We start from the raw sequence: 21,626 nt of genomic DNA, 5'->3' as shown, positions 1-21,626 counted from the left end.
AAGGACTATCACAGGAATTTTTTTTCTCATCTTAGAGTTGTCTGGGAGGTCAGAAGGAATCCTCACAGCCTCTAGGAGTTAAGTCCCCAAATTTCAATTACGTGGTATCTCCAGCACTTTTATTCTCTGCAGTGGCTCTAAACAAGTGAGTTTTCAACGTGTACCAGTGAGCAGAGTTGAGTGGCTGATTCCTTGGGACTCTTTTCAGAATCTCAGCTCTGAACAGTGCAAGGGTGTTTTTTGGTTGGTTTTGTTTGATTTTGTTTGGGGTTTTTTTGCCAGAAAGGTACAGAGATCTTGGAAGTGTCTCCACTGTAGAATAAAAAAAATGTATCTCATCCATCAGTACAGCTGTGTGACTGAGCAGTTGGAGTACACTCTATTATCCTTATTCCAAGAGCAAAAACATGTCACCTGTAAGCCATGACTTAACTTTGCTTCCTCCATCTACTTTTAAAGATTAAAGTCACTGCTTTCACCACTGCGCTAGTAAGGAATTTCAGAATAAGTGGTGGATCAACCTTGTGGAACATAAGATAAAGCTTAAGCCAAAATATTCTTGATTTTTTTTTTTGGTCTTTAAAATGTGGAAAATACTGTAAATATTTTTCTATAAACAGGTAGTTGGAATCTCTGAACATTATTTTTATGAAGTGAAATACTCCAATATAAGAAATTATTTTTCTTCCATAGCTTTCATATTGTCTAATGAATAATGAAAAGCAGCTTACCAGAACTGTTTATGACAGCAGAGCTGTAGTGAAAAACCTGGCCCCTGGGACAGAATACTTTTTTCAGTTAAGGACAGTTAAAGGCTTGGATTCCTCTGTGGCTGTGGAGAAAAAAGTCATCACAAGTAAGGAAATACCTTATAACTTGTCTTTTTTTTTTTTCTTTTTGAAAAACAGTAAATGTTCAGAGACATTTAAATCATTGTATGTAAGTGACTCAAAAGGGTCATACAGTTCAAAATGAAACTTTAAATTCGGGAGGCAAGTTCCTCTTGTGATAGTTGTTTAAGCAGGAGCTTTGTATGTAACTTGCTGGGTTGAAGTCGAGCAGCCTAGACATAGTTGCAGATAACCATTCGAAAAAAGAGGTGGCTCACAAAATTCTTCCAGCTCTAGCAGAATAAGATCTTGCCAGAATAGCATCCTATACTTTAAAAATTACCTTGCATTTTGTTTACAATTGTTTCTACACCTCTTAAATTCTTGCAAGCCCATGGTCCAAGATTGGAGGATTGCTCCTGTACAAGGCCACAGAATGCTTAAAAGAGTAAGAGGAATTGTGCTTCAGATAGCTTGACAAGGTCCAGAAAATTAACCTGTATCTTGCACTCATTTTCTGTCTCTGAGCAAACATGGATTTTCCAATGCTCCTGTGATACAGCATAAAAAGAGGAGAGTTTGTTTGTGGTAGAGATTTGAAGGAGTAGATTTATATTGGATTCTGGACTACCAAAGCAGATAAAGAGCAGCTAAGTGTAATCGGAAAATAAATCAACTCCCAGATTTATACACATGCATGTCATAGACCTCCTCCCTTCCTTGATGGATTTTCTGTGGTCTGTTTGGACTGTAACTCCTTAACCCAGTTAATAGTTAAGGAGGCTCAGCACTTAGTTATTCAAAGACGAGTGAATCTCTGAAAAAACCCAGATCTAGTCCTGCAGATTCTTGTTAATGAAAAGTGCAGCAGAATAATCATCATCATGGTCCTGAAGGTGCTTTTTATCCTCAAGCAAATATTTTCAAGAGTATTGTGGATGAGTCCAGTATATGGCTAGATTAAGGAGAATTTACTCTATCATTTTAATGGCAAACATTTAGGATTTTTTTCCTGCTGAATAATCCAGCCCTTAATGAGATTATGCTAATTAGTATTTTTCAGAAAGCTTCGAGCAAGATAAATCAATAATCTGGAAGACTCAATTTTTTGGGAAGAATGGAAATATTTTTCTTTTCTAACCGCAGCTGTGCTGCACAGATTAATGGAGGTGCTGTTTGTAAATAACTATCTGTGATTTGAGGAACCTGAATATAACCAAAAGGAATGTTTAGAAAGGAAAAAAGGGATAATCACTGAGACCATGTGATTTACTGTATCCCTAAGTGAACAGATGAATAGTTTTCTAAAATTATGTGGCTTATGGTATATTTTAGAAAACTTAACTGAATAAAATCTCTACTTCTGTTTGCAAAGTTTTCCATTCTCATTCTGTTTCATCAGTGAGCAATGTTACTGATCTTACAGAAGGTCTGATAAGTCTGGAATTTTCTTCCATAAATTACAGAGTGCACACAGGATGTACATTCCCATGTTTTACCCTGTGCAGCATAATGGCACTATTTACTATATATCCATACAAACACACTTCTAAAATTTTTATGTTTCATGATGCTGTGAACCCTCAAATCATTTAAATAAAAACCCACTTATTTTTAAAAGATAGTACTTTTCTTATGTTTTCAGGGCTATGCATTAAATTTTTCTTTATTAATCTGAATAATTTTTACTGTAGAACCAGCTGGGATATGCGGTCTGGCATTAAAAATGGTAAATACTTCCTCTGCAACTTTAATGTGGAATCCAACCAAGACTAACTTCACTTATTATAAAGCATCTTTATCAAACAACACCTTTATTAACAAGTTCAGGATTCCAGGAGCACTGACTGACTTCAGTGTTACAGACCTGACTGCTGGGGGCATTTATAATTTCACACTGCAAAGACTAAGAGGCAATATTGAAGGAGCTTCTGCTTTCATTGAAATCGTGACAGGTCTGTATGTTTTCTTGCTTTCTCTCCTTGCCAGTGAATGGTAGCTGTCAATAGCAGTGCACAGCTTTGTACATCTCACTTTGCAGAATAACATTGGAATTTCAAGAGATCTTGCATGTAATAGTTTGCTGTGGTTGTGGACATATATTACTTATACCCTATTCAACCTGCATCTAGTGTTATGCTACCAGAAACAATTTTTTCAGCTGTGCTGCATTTCTTTTGACCATTTTTAGTATTTTTGTTATTTTTCAGGTTTTATCCTGCAACGAGTTACACATGAGCTGAGTTTTACCTTATCTGATTTCAGTAGGTTTTTTGCAGTGAGTGAAGTTAAACAGGTTTACAAATGTTTGTAGAGTTAAGGCTTTAGATTGTAAACTATTCCATTCAAGGACTGTTTCTTACTAGATTTGTGATTAAAACTTAGTGGGGTAAAATCTTAATCTTAACACGTGTCTGCAGTTTACTGTAATGTACTAATGTGAAATACAGATGAAATTTAAAGAGGAGAAAGATGCACCAGAACTACCTCAACCATTTTCTCTTACTACTTTCTTATACTACTTTTTGTAGGTTTTTTTGTGGCAATGACATAGTTGTATGAGAGAGACCTGAGAAGTGTTGGAAGCTGTCATTGAATGACAACTTTGACCAAATGTCATGACATTTGTATGTCTGCTTTTGGGATCAATGCTTGACAAACTGCTGGTTCTTCTGCCTTAGTCAGGGGGACTGAAGCAAGAGGTCAAAGAGAGCCTTTAAAATAAAGTGACCTAGGGGTGAAAATCCTTACATTTGTTTTGAGGTAATGTCTTGAGGGTAAAATTAATAAGAAAAAAATCTTGTATATCTTTTAAGGTTTAAACTAGGACTGCAGTGCTATAATACTTCAATTGCAATTAATATTTTTTTCTAATGCAGGGAAGATTTAAGTCAGTTTCGTTGACCTAATTGTGCTTCCTTTTACTTAAAGGTATTGAGATTACATTGTGATGCTGAGCCTGCTGGTTTATAATGGTTAATTTTTTGAAAAATATGCATTCCATATTCACTGATGTGTCTACTCAACCTCGACTAATTTTCAATCCAATCACTCTGAATATATATTGCAGATATTAAGGAGTATTTTTGCAGGTGAAATTGTGAAATTTACAGCAAATTGTTCTGACTATGCTTTACATAAATATACTGGCTATATACTTTATACAAATATGCTGACGACTGCTGGTAAGAATTGTGTGTGCATGTGCGTGAAACAGAGCAGAGAACTGTACAAGAGCAGGTGCAATGAGGCTTGAGTGAACCACACTCACGTATACGTTCCCTGATAATGTGGTTAAATCTGCAGAAGGGTAGAAGTGAGGCTTTTTTTCAGCGTCAGTGGGAAGGGTAATTCTTAGTCATGGGCTAATACTTGAAAGAGCATTAGCTTCATGGCGCTAAATTTCTCTTTCCATGAGGACATTTTTATGCTCGCTTCTACTGCTGAGTCAGAAGTAATTCAACTGAGGTAAAGAGAGGTCTTCAGTATTGTGATGATTGTACACTCAGAGATTAATCATGGGTCTGTATAAAAAGACCTCTATAAGCAAAAAATCCAGCTTTAAAGGAAGTTGAGATCCATGGAAATAATAGTACTGATGATAGCAGTAGGACTTAAAATTCAAAAAGTATACTAAAAGGAAGGAAATTATGCTCTCAGTTACACTTGCACACCTCCACATATATTTTTTGTTGTTGTTCTGTTAGTATTGAAATAAAACAAGTTAAAAATCATACATATAAGGCAAATCCAGACTGAATATAAAATCTAAAGGTAATATTTGGATATATTGATATTTCAGATAGATTATTTGATGGCAAAACTGGAGTAATCTGAAACTATTCTGCAATTTTGGATAGTCAGTGTAAAGAGTTCATGAAAGATATATAACGTAAGCAGATTTACAGGAAATAAGAAAGGAGTGGAACTCTTTCAGGATGGCAGTGATATGATATTCAGACTGCACAGTATGATATTAGTGTATAAAGAGTACTAGATGATTTAGTCTGAATTCTGAAGATCCATGTTAGTAAGGCAGACAAAGGACTGAGTGCAAGGGTAGTGGTGAATCTGAAACGTGGTGAATAGCATCACTGACTGGGCTTGCTCTGGGAGATAAGCATAGGGAAAGCTGTTGGCTGTGTGTACTTTCCAAAGTAGAAAGGAGATAGATGCACATGGCTATGGATTGCACAGGTGGATAAATTATACAATATTATAGGTAGATAATGTTTTAATGACCTATTGAAGAAGCTAAAATCTGGTTCATTACTAGGCTTAGAGTGGATGATACAGATTTAAAGGTGCATTTACAAGCAGAAGAAAGTGAGATAGTGTGACAGGAGTAGGTGGAAACTTGACTTTAAAAAAAAGAGTAAAACATCCAAATTTTGGGGGCTTAGCTAACTAGACTTCACGGAATTACTGGGATTCTAAATACATGGAAAGTATAAAAGAGTTAAGTAGCACTAGTTATGACAGTAGTAGTGCTAACTTTAAGGTTGAGGACAGCAGAAACACCAGGACTGTGCAGAGATTCTTTGTTAACTGAATACTGGGCAGAGATACTTGAGCTTGCTCTCTGTGAATGGGAATGTCTGCACAGCATAGCTGGGAGATTATCAACCAAGTCTCAGTGGGAGTATAGCAACTATAGTACAATATACTGCTGTATCCAGACTAATTAGCAATTATCCTTCAAGTAGCAGGTAAACTGTTCTTGGATGCTTTTATATTCAGTTGTAACTACTAATATATTTGTAAAGGGGGCTATTTAAGTTAATGTCTTATATTCCACAATTCTCTTTCAGAACCTGCAAAGCCAGAAGGACTTAAGTTCTTCAATGTTTCATCATATTCTTTTTCACTGTATTGGAGACTACCGTATGGACATGTAGACAGATTTCATGTGGATCTTATTCCTGATCATGGTTCTGTTGTTATCCTAGATCTTGGAGTTAGGGAGTATCAAGTATGTGCTTTTATTACATGACTTGCATGGCCAGCTTTTCCTTATGCACTGTGCTCATGAGGAATTCAAGCTTGACTCCTTAGCTATTTAATGCAAATATGAATATGAAAGTATTAATGAAAAATTGGTGAGAGCAAATTTCAGCATCCAGAGTTTGGTAACTAACAACAGGTAGTGAATTTACTTTTTTTTTTAAGTCTGCTAGAAGGATACAGCCAGTCGTCCAAGGGTTCATGAATAGTTTAACAAAGGAAGAGCAGAGCTATTGAGTAATACAGGCTCATTAATTGTGTACTTGCCAGGAAGATCTGTGCTTAAATCATTAATGCAGGCAACATTTCACTGCTAAGCCATCAAAAAGAAATAGGAGCACTTTTTGATTCTGCTGTCTGGAAAATATAATAATATTAACAGAAATAATGGTTATTCTGGTTGTTTTGCTTTTGTTTTTTATTGGAACTGCAAAGATACAGGTATTGTATATAAATGCTTGCTAAAAAGTTGTTATGTTTATTTCAAAAGATGGGCTAGCTTAAGCATCAAAAACTTGTAAGTTTTTCAGGCTGCTTTTGTGTTTATTCTTTCTAAAAGGAATTTTATAATGCTTCATATTTACTTTGATAATGATGGTGATACAGAAAAACTTCATAGATACACTGATAGGTGATTCTGTGATAAAATTAATAGTTAATTTTGTTGTTCTTTAATATTGAATGTTATACGAATCTTATGGAGGGTAGTTAAATAAGATGGCAAAATACTGTACTGGAGCTAACAGATGTAAACTATAGTTTTATACTGCTGTATTTCTAAAAGCTTATTAACAGATCACTTTTAGTAATGCAATGCTTAAACTTTTGGGTTTCATTTTTTTTTTCATTTTCATAATTCTTGGTGAAAGACTTAAATAAATCTATGTCCTATTTCAGGCTGATTTTTCTAATACTATTCCTGGAACAACATACAATGTTACAGTTTCTTCAGTTTCTTCTTCACTCTACAGTTCACCTGCAAGTAGAACAGTGACAACAAATGTGACAAGTGAGTTAATAATGACTGATGAAATTTTGTTAATTTTTTTTAACTATGCTTTTTTGTATTTATTATGTGCACAGTAGTATCTGAGAAATGATAATCAGTTTTGAACATTCTTTTTTTTTTTTTTTTTTTTTTTCATCTTCTTTAACCATTAAAAAATACACTGAGGTGTTCTATGAGAGCATGAGAGTTTCTGCATCAGATATTTTTAAGCAGCAGCCCTGGATAGGAGTTGTAATTGTATTCATCCATTAGCTTGGCTATTTAAAAAAAAAAAAAAAAAAAAAAAGAGAAAAGAAAATAAAAGCATGAAGGAGAACAATTTATAAGCTTTTGAAAATTTCCGTGCCCCATTTTATATGTGTAGTGGTAGACTTCGGAGACATTTCAAAAAAATGTAGCCATATCAGACATGTTTTGTAAGAGAGTGCAGTTTGGTTTTGAATAGTTTTACGGAAAGGAACTGAAATTAAGCGTGCTAGAATGTCTCAAATATTAAATTGGCATTAAACTCTGTTTTGTCCATGAAGATCTTGAGCATTACATTTTTTACATTCTTACAGAAGAATGTTCCTGATGTTCCAAAATTTATTTAATTGTTTTTGTAACAGGACTCTAGCCAGGAAAAAAGCTTTTTATTCAACAGTACGTTAGTTTTCAGTAGTTTTACTGTTTTATGCTGGCAGATGATTTAATTTCTTTATAGAAGCTGTGAAGGTGTCTCCATTATCTGGAAACTTAATTCAAAGATGTTTTATATGTGTGTGTTTGTGTGTGTGTGTGTATACATTTATATAAAAAAAAAATATGGTTTTGGGGGGTTTTTTTTTGTTTGTTTAGATCCTGGGCCTCCTGCGTTCCTTGCAGGTGAAAGAGTGGGCTCTGCTGGGATTCTGCTGTCATGGAATACGCCACTGCATCCAAATGGGAGAATTCTCTCCTATATTGTTAAATATAAAGAGGTCTGCCCATGGATGCAAACAACTTATACACAGGTCACAACAAAGCCAGATAGTTTGGAAGTTCTTCTTACCAGTCTTAACCCTGGAACAACTTATGAAATTATGGTAAAAGCTTTATGTATGCCTTTTAGTATTTTGAATTCTAAATTATTGTAAAGTGTGTGACTTTTTATGGTAGGTCCATATAGTGTTTTCTGAAGGACCTTGCTAATTACTGTTGCCATATAACAAAATATATTAGCCAGGTATATGTTTACAGTAGTCGTTTTTAAATCTACTTTAAATAATTTCCAACCAAAATTGTACTAAAATGTAGTTTCTTCTATTGATATTCTTATTGACATATGGCATTTGTGGTAAAAAGTAAAAAGCAAAGGGTAGAATTTTCAAGAATATCTAAACCCTTCTTCATCTTCGTTGAGATTTAATCTTTCAAATCACTGCTGCACTTTGGATATTACACGTAGATTTCTAAATCATCTCAGCCAGATCCAGAAAAGCGTGTAGGTACATACTTCTTTCTTTGATTTTAAACTTAATTAGTTTAAGAAGGAGTTTTCCTGCCTGAATATCTGTTTAGATGTAGCCTGTAAACACCTTAGCCTGGTTTCCCTAAGGCTGGGAGTTTTAGTTGGTGTTATCTCCTGAAATAAAAAAGTCATACTTTTCCATTCCCTTTCCACAGATTTTATTGCCTAGATATTCACAGTGAATATCTACTGCCAAAATCAGTACATGTATTTTCATGACTTCTCTATGTGGAATTTGTTTACGTTGAGATTAGGCACTCCTGATCAGAGTAGACAGAAATGAACTGCTGTCCTCTTGGCAATATCTGCCAAGCAGTTCTTCGCCTGTCTTATTCTTTCATAAGAACCTTGGAGACGTGCTTCTTTCAAATATCAAGAATGAAGTGAAATTATGTGTTTGATTTGCTTCTTTCCATATCATGTATGTTCCTATAGCACCAAGCTATAAAAAAATATTGTAGTTGACCAGACTAGGAATAGGACTGTGCAGTGATTCTTTGTAAAGGTGGTATGTGTGTAAGAAAGTATGTGTGTAAGAAAGTAAAAATATAATTATGTCTGCCATTGGGGGAAAGTTGCTCACTGTGAATCTAGTCGTGATGACCATACTGATAAAAGCCAGTATATCCACAGCTGGAGAAATGTTTATCCTTTGATCTCCTGCTGCCAGTCATCTGTTTAAAAAAAACCAAAACAACAAAAAAACCACAAAAAACATTCAGCTACTGTTTGAGAAAAGTATTATCACTTAGACTCTAAGCAGATTAATCTCCTCAGACAAAAGTTATTAAGATAATTCAATTTGCAATTCTAAGTACCTCAGTAGCACTTGTGTGGGGTTCAATATTAAAGGTTTTGCAAATTCCATTCTTTGCTCCATACATGAATCTTCCTTGGGAAAACTCTGGGACATTTTAAATCGTTTGTTTTACGTAGCAATAATTTGCCCTTTGTTTATATATATGAGAGGCAATCCTTCCCATTGATGGTGCCTGAAACATTGATCTTAGAGCAGAATTTGACTCAGAAAAGTGACTTGTGACCCAACAACCTCTGTCTAGCAGGGACCACATGGCTTTTCTCATGAGTGAATAAAAGTCTGTTGGCAAGCTAAGGGTTGTTACGTTACCTACTGCTTTGGTGGGCGCCCTGACCGCATGACCCACGAGCAACCTCATGGATTCAATAACAACTCAGGTGGAAACACTTTTTCTACCTCACAGATGTGGCCAAAAAGAAACATTACATGTTTTCCTTCTCTTGAGCAATTTCTTGTGGTTCTTTGGTTAATTTTTGGAGTCTGTTGTGTCATTTAAAAGTAGCTCTTGATTTTTGCATGGGTGAACATTCTTTATTGTTTCAGGGTACCTGGCTTGGTCCTGTTGTGAAATTCTTTCTGGTAAATAATGTGACAGTACAGTTCAACAAAGCTTATAAGCTTTGAATATGGGTTTCCAATCTGTTTGTAACAGCCCAGTCTTAATTTCTTTACATCTAATGAAAAAAACATTTTTAAAGAAATAGCAGTTAGAAGTGATAATTTGTTAACTGTTGGAGAGCTATGGACAATTTTGAACATCTGATCATTGATAATTTTGTAAAAATATGCACTCAAGACTTTTTTCTAAACTTACATAATTAGTGGCAACATACTTCAAAGCATAAAAATTAATAGTCCTTCCAAATGTGAACTGCAGCTACTTGAACTTTGGATAGTACTTTGTTATCTGCATAGTAAACTTGTCCTTTTTAAATGATTGCAAGATTTTTTCTCTAATGGCTCTTTGTGGCAGTGATCTCTAGAAGCTAGCAGTACATTGTGTAAGCATTTAATTCTGATTTCTCTTCAAAGCTAATTGGTGTGTGTAGCTGACACCTTTACCATGCAAATTTTTGCATACTTATGTCATAGTGACTTTGAGTTTTCTTGAAACTACACATATGAAATAGGAGTTTCCATGTCTGTCTTAATGCTAGTTTTCCTTTCTGGACTCTTTCTACAATACCTACTTTGAGTTGAGATAACAAAAAATGAGGTTAGGACATACCTTTAGGTTTATATAATGTAATTTTAATACTGTCAGAATTTTCTGATTGCCTGTCAACCCCCTGAAGATCTCCAGGTAATTTCCTCAGCTGTTGCAATTACTGTAGAATTCATCAATGCTTAAAGATGTTTCAGGTCGTTCTCTCTGTGACACAGAAGTAGGTAGGACTGGCTGGAGTCATGAGGTGTGCATGCATGGGGAGAGGGTGTTTGTATGGCTTAGGAGGGAGCTGGCCAGTGATACAGGTTCTCCTTCAACAAGAAGAGCATGCACTGCTTTGGGAAGTGGTTGTAGGCGTATGTGTCCCTTTACATCCTAGATTAAGTCTTCCATGTTACGTCATATTTCTTTGCTGTAGTTTGTCTACCGTAGCTTAATGCTTTTGTTGAAACAGCTATACAGTCTTCTGAAAGACACACAGTTTATTCCTGAGAAGTGATTAGAACAGTTTTTCTTCTGACCTCCTGGCTCCTTCCACTTTCTTTGCCCTTCATTATCCCCTGCATGCTGTCGCCACTTCTACTGTGATCCACACGTAGTTTTGCACATCTGCCCCTTCTCACCCCACTTTCCCCACAGTCTGCACTGTCAGCTCCATCAGCACCACTGCCATGACTTTGTTACCTGACACTGGCAGGAGGGAATGATTCTGCCAACTTTAACCTTGCTGAAGAGCTTTTCACTTCACTGCTTCTTTCACACATCTCTTACCACCACTGCTGGAATTTTGCTCATGTTTTACCTTTTGTTGTCTCTGTCACTTTTTTTCAAAATAAAGAGTCAGACTTCATTCCTCTTTCTTTGTAAGTATTGCATGCCATAGCCCATCACTGATTTGAATTGTCAGTAAGTCCTATATTACAGAGCAAATAGCATTGTTGTTGTATTTATCTACCATAAATTCTACCAAAGTCTCAATGTACTGCCCTTCTGCAGGAAGACTCTGCTATGATTGTGAGCATTGAAGCACATCCACCATAATGTGTATCCACAGTTTCCTGAGCTGTTTTCTTTCTGCCAAAAGACATGCTTTCCTTGGGTTTCTGCTCTGAGGGAGGTTGACCTGCTTTTGCTATCCTTCAGGAGTTCAAGAAATAAAAGAGAACCTATTTTCCCTTTTACTCTTTTAAGTTATAGTACGAGTAAAATAGGAATGGGGAAGCTGGTTTAAGTGAGTTGTGGTAAGGAAAAGGAATGTTACTGATGTTATTCCTGCTGTTGACTTTAGCATAAAACAGGGGCTCGGCACTTTTGAAGTGTGGATATTCACATGTGGTTTTCTCAATTTCTTATACTGTTTCATAATTTTTCCATTTTATTTTTTCACATTTAAATGTTGAGTATAAATTAAACAATACAACTATAAAGGCATGTTCATTTGTATATATATAGTTTAAAGCTAGAAGGTGAATCTCTGTGTATCCTTAAGATTTTCACAGTCCCTGAAACTATATATCCTATAGATTCTCCAATGTGGCTTTTTTTTTTTCTGTAGGTTGCTGCTGAGAACAGTGCTGGTGTTGGAGTATTTAGTGATCCTTTTCTTTTTCAGACTGCAGAAAGTGGTAATTTTAATAAAGTTGCTAATTATTTTAATTAAAGCTGCTCTAATTTGTTCAAATGAAGTATCCATGGCACATTTTATACTTGAACAAATTCTGATGCATTTAGAATAAAATCCTAATTCTTTTCTTATTCTTTCACTCAGTGGAAAAGGTTCATTTTGTCCTATTTGCTAGTAACAGCATTTAGAGAGTGCACACATGGGGGTTTCTTATATGCAAAGTCTTTCTGCTGGGGTTTTCCTATGCCAGTTTCTAGGGAGGCTGCTTCCAGAAAGCAAGGTCACAGGAGAGCAGAGCTACCTATCAAGTGGACCCATCTGCTGTTGCCTGCAGCAGTCCTAGGAGACAGACTTTGTTGTGGGATCAGCTCTGGCATTGCCTACTTATGTCAAGCCATATTTGTTTAGTGCTGGAGTCAAGTGCCTTTTCTAAGAAGCCCAGCACAGAATGTATTTTACTAAGTTTTTACTTCTTAATTCTGAAGTAAAAAAAATTAAAAAATAGTACATGCCTGAAATGAAAATTTGACTTGATGGTTTTGAAGATTAAAAAATTATATAGTCTGAATTTGCGTAACCTTTATTAATTTTGTGTTTGCAGTCTTGCTCATGTTCCAGGAGCAGTTGTGCCTTGGCTGAAGAGCTGGCACCAGACCAGTTACGCTAGGGTGAACCAGTCTCAGTGGAATATAGAATTTGTGCTGCCATGGCGGTGACCGTCCCTCTGTGTTTAGGAATCCTGGTTGGTTTCTGTAGCTGTGCAAACTGCAGAGTGCCCCATCTCAGTTAATGGCAGGAAATCATCACTCTGCATGAGATTTCTGAGATAATGCAATGACTCATGAAACCAAATATAAGAAGGACTAGTAAACTTGCCAGGTGGAGCTATGCAAAATCATTATTCTTCACTATTCTTTGTACATTATTGCTGGTAGAAAACCATATTTCCATGAGCTTTATTTACTCATGTTTGACAGAGGACAACACTAGCATTCCTCCATATGAAAACATTAGCTTTTTACTTTTTGATGCATTTCTGCTTACATTTTTATTAAAGCTAAAATCCCTTATTATAAATGTAATTGGAAGGTTTCTTCAAATTCTAGGTGAGAGTTAATGTGTCGCTGATACTACATTTATACTTTCACCTTCTCAACTTTTTTTTTTTAACTCTTGCTTGGATGGTTAAAGAAAGCCCAACGTCTTGATCAACATGAAGAGCTGCAGTTTAAAGCAGGAAAGTTAGCCAGAAGATATGATTATTTAAATATAAAGGCTGTAGTCTGGGAGGAGGGGGAAGGAGGTGAAAGATCTGCCAAAGGTTCAGCAGGGCCTAAGCAAAAACTAAATAAGAGGCTTGGAGGAGCTGTCTCAATTCACCTGTGGAAGTTCTGTAATTGTGGACAGTTGTATATTTTTAAGGCAGCATAACCCTTTTCTCCTTAGTACTAAGGCTAGCTATTGCAGGAACCTGCTGCTGACTGTGCCGTGCAGACAGGACTAAGAGAAAGCCACAGTGCTCTACTTCACAGGAAAGTTCAGATAGCATGTAAAGTCTCGTTTAGATGCTGCATCCCATTCCTTTGTGCTGTGATTAATACACATGCTCTGACAAAAGGCCCTGGAAACTGTCACTGATACAAACACCATTTCTGCAGTAATAGTGAATATTCAAATTAAACTGAGCTATTTAAAGCTACCAAAAATCTATATCCAACTGAAAAGATGACACAAGTAAAGTGAAATAAAACACCCAGTGCCATCATATGCTCTTAAACAAACAAAAATGGGCAAAATTTTGCTACTTCTGGCACAGTAGATGTGTTGCTTCTAGGAAGAATATTTTTAAGTTGACCAAACCAATTACTATATTACTATGAGACTGAAATAATCATATTTCTCACTTAAACTAGATTGGAAAACAGCTGGTTGCATATCAGCTACTTTACATGTGTTTGTGAATGGTTGTTATTTATTTGCTTCAGAGTTTGGAAGCTAGAAATGACATTACAAAAAAGAAATGGGTATTTGTTTTTTCCAGTGCTGAGAAGAAAAATATGTCTCACTGCTTTTGTTTGTTTTGTTTTCAAGCTCCAGGTAAAGTAGTGAATCTCACAGTTGAAGCCTTAAATTATTCAGCTGTAAATCTGATCTGGTTTCTCCCTCGGCAACCAAATGGAAAGATAACTAGTTTCAAGATTAGTGTGAAACATGCGAGAAGTGGAATTGTAGTGAAAGATGTCTTGGTTAATGTAGAGGACCTTCTGTCTGGGAGGTTACCAAAATGTAATGTAAGTGCTATAAACCTTTTAAATTAGAAATAGACTCAAGCCACAGAATATAATTTTACATTTTAATTTTGAGGCATAAAAAATTTGGAGGCTTGCTTTTCAGAACAATCCCAAATACTTTACAAACTTAGGCTGAAGGCAGGATATAATGGTTGAAGAAAACCCCTTCTGTTCAAAATAGTTTAAATGGAATGCTTTTCCTTGAAAAGCTCAGTTTAATCAAAGTAAAAGTGTTAAAGGTTCAATTTGGCATCCTTTTAACAGAAAATAATGAAATAGATAATTTTGATTTTTTTTTCAGCATTCAATTTTTTTATTTTTGTTTTATACAGCAGTGAAGTAGAAAAAGCAAGAATTGGTGGGATTTTTTGATCAGTGCAGACATATAGTAATGTTAATATATTAATTTTATATGCAGTATGATAATGCTTTTGATACTTTAAATGTACGCTCTATTCTGTGTATCACATTTCAACATTATTTAAGTACTTTTAATATAAAATTAAAAAGACCCATGATTAGCAGTGATTTTTAAAAAAACATTTCTAGTCTGAGTTGTTCTTAAAATAAGCATTCATTGAAAAGTTTCTGAATTTTGACTATTCATTGGATTCAGACCTGTAACCAATGTATACCTTTCAGAATTTCTTGAAGAAGATTCTCTTTTCTAGTATTTATTCTCCTTTTCCTCTGTATTCTGAGTATTGTGATTACTCAGATGTCAAGTTGCGTAACTTTTTTTTCCTTTTTTATTTTTATTTTTTTTCAGGATGCTAGGCTTAGTACTTTAATGAAAAGTGCAGTTTTAAATGACAAAAATTATCAGAACTTTGGTTTCAGATTTTATTTAGAAGATCATCTTAGGCATTGTGAAGGTTCCCAACATCAGGCTGACTTAATTCAGCACTGAGAAGGGAGACTGCCACCTACTGAATCATAAGCATTGGTTACGCTAATGTCTAGCACTTTTTCAGAGGTCTCTCCTGACAGTATGGATTAGGAAACTCCTGTCTGGTCTTATCCATGATATATGGATATATGTATGCTGTATATGTATATACACATACATACATATAACAGATATGTGATGTAGAAGGACCTCACTAGGGAACTTTTTTTTTTTTAAGAGACAGACTGAACGCTGAAAATGGGATCTGGGAATAATTAAATGAATCCTAGAGAGCTGCTTCTGTTCAGTCAGATTTGAGATCCTTTGGGATAAGGCAGGAAACTATAATACTGTCACTAATAGGATGTACTAGCAATGTCAACTAATAACCTAACTTTGGAGATTGAAGTATAAAAAGGAGAACCATTTTAGGGTAATGGTATTTCAAAGGTGGTCTGCCTTTTTTGATCTACATATGTTTACAATTATAGGTTATAGATGCAGCTTATCATGTTTCATATTTTGTCTTTATAGGATAACAGTGAATCATTTTTGTGGAGTACTACCACTCCTTCAACTACTTTTGGCAAGTCCACGGTTCCTTCACGGACTACAGTTACACCAAGTCCAGAGGCACTGAGTCAGATGAGCTCTGTTTGGAATGAACCAATTAGTTTTGTTATAACTAACCTCAGGCCATATACCACCTATCTTTTTGAAGTCTCTGCAGTTACCACCGAAGCAGGCTACATTGACAGTGCAATTGTCCGGACACCAGAATCAGGTATATACTGCTTTCAAATGAAAATAAAGTTCTCACATTTATATGAAAACTTCAAAATATCAGTTTGAAGTTATGTTGCAAGATACTTCAGTCTAAATCTGTCTTTATCTGTATCATGCTCTTGTATTTACATGGTTACTTTTATTTTACCTGATCGAATCAACTGAAAGTGTATATAACTATTAATGTATCTAATAATGTATAGTGAGCTGGAGTTCAGTCATTATTAAAAGTCAAAGATACCAAAGTATGCTCAGGACAGATCAAATTTTATGAAAAACTGAGTATAATTTAAGAACTGCAATTAATGGCACAATTGAAGGAGAATTAAAAATACAGGTGAAGGAAAAAGGCGTCAGGCATAGTATTCAAAAAGTATGTGTATTGTGTACGTAGCAATGCACTTAAAGCTTCTTTGCTTTCGTGGAAACATAAGCAGTATAAGAAAACTCCTGTCCCATGGTTCCTCAGTCTGGACCTATTGCAGAAAGTTTTTCAGTGCTGAAGAAGTCTTTAAACACTAGGAAAGTTGATTTTGGATTACCTGCAATGCACTGAGAAGTTAGAATTGGAAATGAAGGTTGTCCAGGAGCAGGAGTTTTATAATGACTTAGGTAGTGGGCAACATTATTAATAGAGCCATAGCAAAAAGGTGTTCTAGAGGAATGTTATTCTGGCTTTCCGTTTGCTAGTACATCATTCCTTTGCCTGACAAAGTTTGATGTTACTGGGTTCCCCTTTCATACATCCAGAATTCATAGCACTGTTCAGATGAAAAGAAATTTAATTCCCTCCTAGCACTGTTCATTTGAATTGCTTTGCTAGAATTTAAATATCCTTAGTTTGCTGTTCTGTCTAGGGTTAATGAAGTTTTGGGTAGTGTCTGTTCTAATGATCTCAGGGCTGATTTCCAGTTTATTTTTCACCCTGTTAACATCCTAGGATAGGTACACTGGTAGTAAGAAAACCCTGGAAAGTGATGAAAAGCTTATGCAATGGGGTTTAGTTCTGCCAAATACATCGAAAGATGTCAGCTGTTTGAAAGATGAGGTCTTCAGTCCTTACGTACTGGGTGCCCGTACAGCCAGGGTTGACCTATTAAAGCATGGTCTGGGAAAAGGGAGGTTGGCTTACTGGTCAGTGTGGGTGGATGTGTGGTGTGCACAGGGCCACAGGCACAGTCAGCACTCATGGCCCAAGCCTCAGTAAGTCCTTCCTCTTAGCAGCACACTGGTACGCCCAAGCTTCTGGATCCACCTCTATTAGATCTTCACCTTATGAGCATTCAGGTGTTTGTTAAAGTGTTCCCCTGAGTCCTGCATGCCTGTGTGCCAAGGACTCTGTCTGGAGGCTGGCTGTAGAGTTGGTTGATGATTTGTTAGGAAGGCATTACGAGTTAATAGACATTTTGCCTCATTATTTTTATTTTCTTACCTTTCATTTGCTTCAGTGGGAAAGATGTTTCTACATGCTAAAGTTTGTATTTATCCGTATAGCCTATGTAGTAAAATCATGATTTAGGTGTGTTGCTTTGCAATTATTCTAACAGGTTCACCTTCTAGTATCAAGCACCATCATCCAGTCTCTGTAATTACTGAAATCCACTTCCCTTCTCAAAATGTCTTGGTTCTTACAAGAATCTCTTTAGCGTCACACTAGCTACCCCCTCCAAGTTACCAGTTTCTCATATGGCCAAATCCTCCACTGGAGTGTCTGAGACGAGGCTTGAGGGAGAGGAATTGATGGATTATAGTTTGTCATAGCAGGTGGGAGGATGGAGAGTGCATTTATTTCAAATATCACTTTCCTGCTCACACAAGAGCATGACACAGAGTTGTTGTCATGCCCATTTCACCAGAGATGAAGGTGATATATGTCGCTACTGTATGGCTCATTGATGTTCCATTTTAAAATGCTAAAAATTATTTCTGTCCCCTCCAACCAGAATTTTCTGAGCCGTCTTGAAGCTCTCCTGTGTTGCTGACAAAGATGATATTTTTCTTTATTTGATTTTTGAAAAAGAGGCTACTTCTTTAAAGTATTTTAAAATGTTTCATTATAAATATTTTTTGAAAACTCAGCATGCAAATATTTTCTTTGCTCGGGTAGCTGTCAAGAGGATACTTCTACAAAGAGAAAAAGATTTAAACCTTGGAAAAAAAAAAGTGGACTCTTAAGATGACACTTCAGAATTATGTGCAATTGTAGCTGATGCAATTTGCATACTAAGAATGATTAAGTAGTCACTACTGACCAATCTATAGCATATCTTTTAGGAATGACGGGATTTTTTATTTATTTCGTTTGTACCTTAGTTTTTACAAAAGGCGATAGTACTTTTTAAGAGTAGTATGTTAGTTAACTTGCATATTTGTTTACACGATCATTATATCTCCATATTGGCATAAATCTCACACATGACATATCGCGACCTGATTTTTGTAGAAATTTATATCAAGCAGTTCCCATAAGTTTACTTGCATATGCAGCATTTTTGAAAATCAAGTTTGTTTTTACTCTATATGGATGTAAAAAATTCCACCTCCTTTAGTTGTCTTTGGATTCAGATTTTAATCTCAGTAGTAATCTCTCATTAACTTATCAATGCAGTAAGGTATGCTTTGGAAAGGACTCAGATTCCATAATCACTTGAGTATTGGATTCATTTAATTTATGTGAATAGTTTCATGAAAATAGAAAGTTACTCAAGTATGCAATGTTTTTGCAAGCTTAGTTGGTTCCAGGTTTACCTTTGTGGATAGTAATGTGTATCATTAGTGCTGTCAGAAATCTTTAAGACGAAGTGTTGTCTATATGAACAAAGAATCTGTTCAAGAAAAAACCCCACACCCGATGTGAGCTCTGTATTGCTGAGCATCACAATCATATTTGAGCATTTTCTGTATGTAATCTGTATCATGATCAAGTCCATGCTGAACTTGGTAGAATCCCTGCCACCCATGTCTTTTAAGGATTATTTGCATGCTACCAGCTCTCTTGATACCTTAAAAAAGAAATGAAATAAATATGTCATTTTAATGAGAAGTGCTTTTAATGTAGCTTCCCCTCAGAATATTTAATGTTTATGTTTAAAATGAATTGTCTGTTATGTGGTTCTTGGAAATCCTAATATAAATTATTTTATGTTCAAAGACTTTTTCCAATATTGTTTAAGTTCCAGAAGATCCACCACAGAATTTTGCCAAGAGCAACATTACAGCAAAGTCTTTCTCAGTGATGTGGGACCCACCAACCATAGTAACAGGAAAGTTTACTTACAGAGTTGAGCTGTATGGACCATCTGGTAAGTCTGAATTGATGTTTCTATTTCTTTTTTTTTTTTTTTTGGTGATTATTTCCTTACACTTGCATTCTTAGTGTCCCTGCCAATCAAGAATGAATATTTGAAAGCAGTTCTATGTATCCTTTTTACTATTAGACTTTTTAGTAGTTTTTAGATTACTTTTAAGGGAAAGTCTGTCCATCATAAGGAAGAGTGCGCAATTAAATTCATATTAGAAATTCTTAAGAGTGGAGGAAACCAACTTTCCTCACTCTTTCAGAGAGATGACAAGCTAGGCTCGCAGCTGAATTAGGGTGCTTATATATCTAAATCATTCTCTGGTTTTTTACTCTTTTCTCTTTCTGTTAAAGATTTCTGGATGATTTTCATTCCTGTGTAGTTTGCAATCAACTGTATGAGTCTGTTTTGATGTTTTTGTAATTTTTTTAACTCAGACATGTATATATAAAGAAATTATATAGCTGCCTGTAGTTAAGTAAAAAGTTAATGAGCTGCATACTAATGTTTTTATGGGACCACACAGGAAAAGCAATAGAAATTAGCTTATAAACAAAATCCCTTCCTCTTGAAACCCGTACCTTCTTGAGGTGGCTTGTTTGTTTGTTTGTTTGTTTTTTCCCCAGACATTCAGTATTATTTCCAATGAAGTTGATGCCAAATGAGATTTTTCACAGAAAAATTTGTCTTTTCATCATTCATCATCCTGGAAAGTATCTGTGGACTGTTTTTATTTTTGAGCTAGAATCTCTTTATTTTTCATTCCAGGTCATATTCTGGATAACAGCACAAAAGATCATAAGTTTGTATTTAGTAACCTTGTGCCGTTTACAACATATGATGTGTACGTCAGTGCTGAGACAAGTGCTGGGGTGGGGCCAAAGACTAACCTTACAGTTTTCACTCCTGCGGATGGTAAGTAAGCATAGAGAAGTGAAATAAATGGGCTGTACATGGTAACTGGTTTCAGTTTTCCCTGCAGAGCCTTTTAGGTACTTTGCAAAATAAATAATGGGTGTGTTTTAAGAGTGTTGCAAGAGAGCAATAAAAAGCTACTGAAAGAAATTAGCTGAAAATTTATTATGTCGATTTATTTCTCCATTTTTGTCGAGTTCATACACTGTCACTAAATTTATTTGCTATCAGAAGCCTTCAGAGATTGTGAAAGAAAGGTGGTTTCTGCCTGAATGAAAGTAGTATTTTTAGATACGGTAATTAAGTTGCAGGTCCTGCCCTTACCCGTTAGATGGCAGCAAGTGGAAAAGAAAGAACAGCGCAGGATTCCCCACGGCTAGTTTGTTCAGCCCCAATGTTTCTTATTAAACCTCCTTTGACTAATTTTCACCAAATCTAGGGCCCCATACCAGTCTCTAATGGAGCCACCTTTACCAGGGTCCATAGCTCTGAGGCAGACCCAACATCGAGATCTTGTCCTGGGGCAGTCAAGTGGTTGGTTCTGCCCCTGAGGCATCTACTCTGTCGTTTGGGAGTTTTGGCTCCCAGTAGTCAACTCACCAGGTGAGAGTCCTTTGCTATATAGAAATGCGGTTTTATCTTGCATGTGTGTGAGATTGTGCAGGATTATTGGTCTGCATCTGAGGATGCAACCAGAAAAAATTGAGAATCAGTGTGTAATAGGCAGGCAGTTTCAAGATGGTTATTTGTGTTACATTTATGCCACACAGCACAAATTTAGAAAATATCTTAATCAGTGATTGCCGCAATGCTTGCCGTCAAGGTGTAACAGCAGGAGGAGCACCTATCCTTATTTATCATATTCTTTCCTGGAGTATCTGCTTTTGTGCTCTCAGAGACAATTTCCAGAGATGGCCTGCCTCAGTGCAGCCATGCTCGCCTCTTGTCTAAACTCACTGTCAGAAGCCACAGGGGATTTCGGTGGTTTGGGTTTGGGTTTTTTTCTGAGAATGACATAGAATGTCGCATTTTAACGTCAAATCTACAAATCTTCGTTATGCAAGTAATTCAAGTTTGTCTTTTTCTAAGGTATATTAGGACAAAATAATTTTTCATATAAAATCTGAATATCATTCTACTGAATATAAATGTATCTGATCTCTGGCAGTCCTGCATAAAGTACAGTATCATTATTACTGCATAGTTAAAGAAGAAGTCGAACCAAAACCTGTTATAAAAGGGAAATGAACAAGATGTATCACATTCATTATTTTGCTTTCAGCTTTTTACTTCATTCTTGTTTGGTTTTGATGAATTGAGAATTAAGCTTTCATTTTCAATATACTTAAGCAAAGGTCTGCTTGCTTCCAGTCACTGACTTCAGTGGAACTATCCTGATTTACTTCATCTTAGGATCTGACCATATTCATACATATGTCATATATGTCAAAAAACTGTGTGCATATTTTTAGAACTGTAACTTGTTTGCTAAGAAAACATGT

General features: G+C 35.8%; 1 protein-coding gene across 3 annotated transcripts in view; it reads left to right on the top strand.

Moving 5' to 3' along the window:
• Nucleotides 1-813: 813 nt before the first annotated feature.
• Nucleotides 814-21,626, top strand: part of PTPRQ (protein tyrosine phosphatase receptor type Q) — a 117,285-nt gene continuing 96,472 nt past the window's right edge. For 2 of the 3 annotated variants that reach the window (XM_052774663.1, XM_052774662.1), the window contains exons 1-8: nt 6,120-6,275; nt 6,732-6,843; nt 7,681-7,907; nt 11,876-11,945; nt 14,036-14,235; nt 15,659-15,908; nt 19,084-19,212; nt 19,978-20,124. In XM_052774663.1, coding sequence (XP_052630623.1) covers nt 6,222-6,275; nt 6,732-6,843; nt 7,681-7,907; nt 11,876-11,945; nt 14,036-14,235; nt 15,659-15,908; nt 19,084-19,212; nt 19,978-20,124 — 1,189 coding nt within the window. In that variant the 5' untranslated portion in view covers nt 6,120-6,221. Of the gene's footprint in view, nt 857-2,524; nt 2,786-5,641; nt 5,803-6,119; nt 6,276-6,731; nt 6,844-7,680; nt 7,908-11,875; nt 11,946-14,035; nt 14,236-15,658; nt 15,909-19,083; nt 19,213-19,977; nt 20,125-21,626 lie in introns of those variants that run through there. The other variant, XM_052774661.1, reaches the window with a different exon arrangement.

The sequence above is a fragment of the Harpia harpyja genome, chromosome 23 (genome assembly GCF_026419915.1).
Source record: "Harpia harpyja isolate bHarHar1 chromosome 23, bHarHar1 primary haplotype, whole genome shotgun sequence".
NCBI lineage: Eukaryota > Metazoa > Chordata > Aves > Accipitriformes > Accipitridae > Harpia > Harpia harpyja.
Note: the sequence above shows the minus strand (reverse complement) of the source record. Positions and strands in the feature narration are given on the sequence as shown.